The sequence below is a fragment of the Cervus canadensis genome, chromosome 14, assembly GCF_019320065.1.
Source record: "Cervus canadensis isolate Bull #8, Minnesota chromosome 14, ASM1932006v1, whole genome shotgun sequence".
Classification (NCBI taxonomy): Eukaryota; Metazoa; Chordata; class Mammalia; order Artiodactyla; family Cervidae; genus Cervus; species Cervus canadensis.
Window position 1 is genome coordinate 48,611,030 of NC_057399.1, and position 5,304 is coordinate 48,616,333.

Below are 5,304 nucleotides of genomic sequence, written 5' to 3' on the forward strand. Positions count from 1 at the left end.
TGTGCCAACTTCTGGTGCTCTGGCAAATTATAAGAGCATCCCTCCTCCAAAGTCTCCATGATAGTGTTTGAAAAATTGAACTCTACAGTCTCATCTATCTGATAGGTTATAAATGGAATATCATTCACTTTTAATCTCTATTTTTTATTGTTACGTGAGAGGTTGAACCTCTTTTATGCATTTATTATTTCCTTTGCAAACTGCTTATTCACTCCTTTGGCCTTACTTCTATTGTGTTGCCTGTAACAAATATTCAGTGTGTGATATTATTTTCAGAACTTGCAATATAAATTATTCCTAATATTCCCCATTGTTGCTATCAATTTCTGGCAAATAAATCACTGTTCAGCACTCAGAATTGGAGAAAATATTTACAAATGAAGCAAATGACAAGGTATTAATCTCGAAAGTATACAAACAGCACATGCAGCTCAGTATCCAAAAAAACAAAACAAAACAAACACAACCCAATCAAAACATGGGTGGAGACATACAGATGGCTAACAAACACATGAAAAGATGCTCAACATTAACTAAGTAAAGAAATCAAAACTATAGTGTGGTACCACCTCATACCAGTCAGACTAGCCATCATCAAAAAAACCTACAAATAATGAATCCTAGACAAAGTGTGGAGAAAAGAGAAACCTTTTTTACACTATTGGTGGGGTGTAAGCAGACACAGAGACTATGGAGAACAGTATGGAAGTGCCTTCAAAAATTAAAAATAGAATTACCATATGGCTCAGCAATCCCACTCGCGGGCATATAACTGGAGAAAACTATAATTCAAAAAGATACATGCACCCCAATGTTCACTGTAGCACTATTTACAATAGCAGGACACAGAAGCAACTTAACTGTCCATCAGCAGAGGAATGGATAAAGAGGATAATATTCCATTACATATATATAATTGTATAATATTACTCAGCCAGAAAAAGGAATGAAATTATGCCACCTGCGGAGACACAGATGGACCTAGAGACTGTCATACAGAGTGGAGTAAGTCAGAAAGACAAGACAAATATTATATAATGTCTCCTATATGTGGATCTAGAAAAAGATACAGATGAACTTATTTGCACAACAGAAATAGAGACACAGAGATAGAGAATAAATATATGGATATCAACAGGGAAAGGGAGGTGGATCAGATGGTAAAGAATGTGCCTACAATGCAGGAGACCTGGGTTCAATCCCTGGGTCAGGAAGATCCCCTGGAGAAGGGAATGGCTACCCACTCCAATATTCTTGCCTAGAGAATTCCACGGACAAAGGAGCCTGGTGGGCTACAGTCCATGGGGCTGCAAAGAGTCAGACATGACTGAGCAACTAACACTTTCGCTTTCATGTATAAAATAGATAACTAATAAGAACCTACTGTATAGCATAGGGAACTCTACTCAATGCTCTGTGGTGACCTAAATGGGAAGGAAATCCAAAAAAGAGGGAATATATGTATACACATGGTTGATTCACTTTGCTGTATAGCAGAAGCTAACACAGCATTTTAAAGCAATTATACACAATACAAATTAATTTTTTAAAAAAGAAATCACTGGGATGAATATTCAATGATAAGCAAAGTATTGCAGTAAAGTTCATTATATCTACTTGGCCAGTTTTTATGAAAATATACCAATTTGAAGAATAATTATGAAATATTAATGAATCACTTCAACTCATAAAAATTTCAGATGGACAGAAAATACAAAGTGACATCACAAAATAAAAACAACTGTAGTCAATGTGCATCTTTAAAGCAAAGATCACTATACACATACACACACACACACACCCACACACACACACACCCACACCCAAAGAATAGTACTACTTTAAAACAAAAAGATATAGTAGTGCCTGGAGAAATCCGACTACCCCTCCGTGCTATGCTTTTAAAGCCTGCAGTTGGCTCTTCCTTCACATGGTTCAAGCTTCCATGCCCTGTTCACTCAGCTTTCTTGTGAGTCGGAACACCAAGAAGAGACACCGGTTGATTTCTACTTGGACAATGGTCCAGGCACAGCTGCTATAGTCCTGGCTTTCCAGGTAATCACGGATCCTTTGGAAATACATTTTAACCTGTAATCTAAAGTTCTCACTGCCCAAGGTGTCACTTTTCTGCTTTACTTGCAGTTTCATGAGTGCTTCTAGGTATTCCAGCTGTTGATGAAGTTCAACAAGGAACTTTTCTGTGTGACTTTCCTCCCAACCATCCAGAGATACAACTGCCCTGAAGAGGTTGAAGATCTGTTGAAGCATCTCATGAAGAATGGCCAGTACTTGTTCTTTCTGATACTGGTGAGGATTCACAGACTTCTGGGGAAGCAGGAAGTTTTTCCTGTGTGGTAGACACCGCTGAATTGACGAGGTCTGCAGTTTATTCAAAAGTTTTAAACTCTCTTGGTTCACTCTCCTTTGCTGGCAAAGAACCAGTTTCAGCTCTTGGGAGCAAACAGTGGAAGAAGCCAACAGAACCAACACAATTTCAAAGAAAGCCTTGTTAATCATGGTGAAGGTCAAGTATTCCACTTATCTCTTTGCAGACTGGATAAAGCTCCGACTCTAGTGATTATTTATTTTTGTGCATCTTAGATTATTCTGGAAAGTGTTCTTTTGTAGTTTTGTTTTCTAATGTTGTTATTTCTCCAAGTTGACATGTTAAGCTTTCTGGTTCTGTTTTCACAAGGTTTACGGGACATTTCTTCCACTTTCCCCATTGTGTTGGTTTATTTGAGGAAGTAATCGAAAGAATTTGTTTTCTTTGCATGTGTTCCTTGAGACAATAACAGACCAGTCATCCAAAATGATCTTCTATTACTCTCATTATTTATTATACACAAAGTTTCACTCAACACAATATGCTTTCTAAATATTTAGTCAAGCTTATTAAAGTTCTTTTACTGAGAGTAAGTTTTTCTTCTTAAAGGAATAGTCTTTCATGGAGTTATGTTTATCAGAGGCTTAGCAGCACCTATATGGCATGTGTGCGGGTGTGCTAAGTCACTTCAGTCATGTCCAACTCTTTGCGACCCTATGGACTGGGACCCGCCAAGTTCCTCTTGTCCATGGAAATCTCTAGGCAAGAATACTGGAGTGGGTTGCCATGCCCTCCTTCAGGGGACTTTCCTGACCCAGGGATTGAACCCAGATCTCTTACATCTGCTGAATTGACTGGTGGGTTCTTTACCACTAACACCACCTGGGAAGCCATAACACAGTCAGGCAAAAATTAAACAAAAAAAAATTTAACTGAGTAAATTTAAAGGTCAAATTGGTTCCACCGAGCTACAGAAAAGGAAAGGTTTTTAAACGTAGAAAGGGGGCAGAAAAAAGAAAATTATTAACAAAAAACGTACTGTTTCAGGCAAAGTTGCCTTCCTAAGGGGGATGGAGGTGCCTATACACAGATTACTTCACTACTGCTAACCAGGTAATTCTAGGTTGACTGGTTAAAGGTTACATTCCTGGGGTGTTGAAATTGCAATTAAGTTAAATATTAAGTCTTGGTTTACTGGCATGGGGTTTAGCATAAGTAATTCCATTTTTGGTCTGTTGTCTCCTTTTTACACTACTAAATTTAAAACCTCAAGTAGAACTGTATCTTTGCACAAATGCTTGAGCAGATTAACCTTAAGATATGTATCAGCAATCTTAAATTGCTTTGTGTCTGAGCCAAGCAGTTCAATATCTAAGATTCTAGCCTATGGAAGTAATATAAAAAGGAAAATATTAGCAAAGGAAGATTGTTATAAAATTATTGCAACTGTAGAACATGAGAGACACTGCATAGGTCCAACAATAGTGGAATGGTTAAATAAATGTTGGGAAATCCACATAATGAAATGCTATGTAAAAATTATAAATAATCACATCATATGTGGAAAGAGTTTGAGGGCAGTTGGTTAGTCTATATTCCCTAGGGTGTCAATCACTAAGGAAAATCAATGTGACTAGTTTATATCAGAAATGCTTCTTGAATTACAAATTCCCAGTTCCATATTCTTTTTTTAACAATTACCTTTTAAATTAATTAATGTTTTGATTGTGCTGGCCTTTGTTGCTGCACGCAGGCTTTCTCCAGGTGAGGTGAGTTGGGGCTACTCTTCGTTGTGGTGCGCGGGGTTCTCACTGTGGTGGCCACCCTTGTTACAGGGCCCGGGCTCAAGGGGCACAGGCTTTAGAAGCTACAGCACCTGGCCCAGCAGTCAGCACGTGAGCTCAGCAGTTGCGATGCATGGGTCTAGCTGCTCCACGGCATGTGGGATTTCCCCAGATCAGGAATCGAACCTGTGTCCCCTGCACTGGCAGACAGGAGGATTCTTATCCACTGTACCACCAGGAAGTCTCCAGTTCCACATTCTAAATTCTTCAGAATAAACCTCCAATCAACCGTTCCAATCTCATCTCTCACTGTTGCTCCAAATGTGGCATATGTGTGCATGGTCAGTTGCTGCAGCCGTGTCTGACTCTTTGTGACTCTATGGATTGTAGCCTACCAGGCTCCTCTGTCCATAGGATTGTCCAGACTTGTGTGTGTGTTTAGTAATATTTTCTTTCTCTAAAACATCACTTGTTGCCTCCTTCATTCCCAGTACCTGCTGTCCAAGAACTAAGGACTACTTCTCCTTTCGGGCCTAGACTGCTCCCAGTGAGCTATAATCTCTTCTCTGGATCCTCACAGAACTTTGCACCTTTTAAGACACTTTTCTTGGTCTGTCTTATAAATGGTTATTTATTTAATTGTCTTACAGCCTTCTAACATTAAGACCTCTTACAAATGTATAATAAACACTCCTATTTTTACTGTCTGTACAACTATAGTAGGAGCTTAACAAACCCATGTTGTCTTGGACTGACAATGTGCTCTACCACAAAGTAATACAAGATGTTACATCTCATATTTGACTTTTTTTTTTTTTTTGCAGGTCATTGAGTGAAATCACAAGTGCTGGGAAGAGAATATAAACATGCGTGGCCTCGTTATCCACCAGCTCAATTATATGTTGGTATCGTTTAGTCAGTCTGATCTTAATAAACTGAGTCAACATGCTCCATGGAGGAATCTTTTCCTGTTCAAAAGTTCAACTACATCAATCAAAAAGTTTCAAACATTTTGGGTGCTGTGGAATTTGAACTTTTAGATCCAGGTCCATGAGAGTCAAATTACAGAAATCTCTTATCTGAGCTAACAAGGTAAACAGGCTTTAAGCTGATGTCAAGGAGTGGGAGTTGGGAAGAAAAGAAAACTTCACACCGAACTGGACAGAGTAGAAACCATTCAAAGGTAGTTATGTC

General features: G+C 38.7%; 1 protein-coding gene across 1 annotated transcript; it reads right to left on the reverse strand.

The window, feature by feature from the left end:
• Window positions 1–1,935: 1,935 nt before the first annotated feature.
• On the reverse strand, window positions 1,936–2,517 carry IFNE (interferon epsilon). Its single transcript, XM_043486764.1, has one exon. It carries the CDS (start codon window positions 2,515–2,517, stop codon window positions 1,936–1,938), a length of 582 nt encoding a protein of 193 aa, XP_043342699.1.
• Between the last annotated feature and the right edge of the window lie 2,787 nt (window positions 2,518–5,304).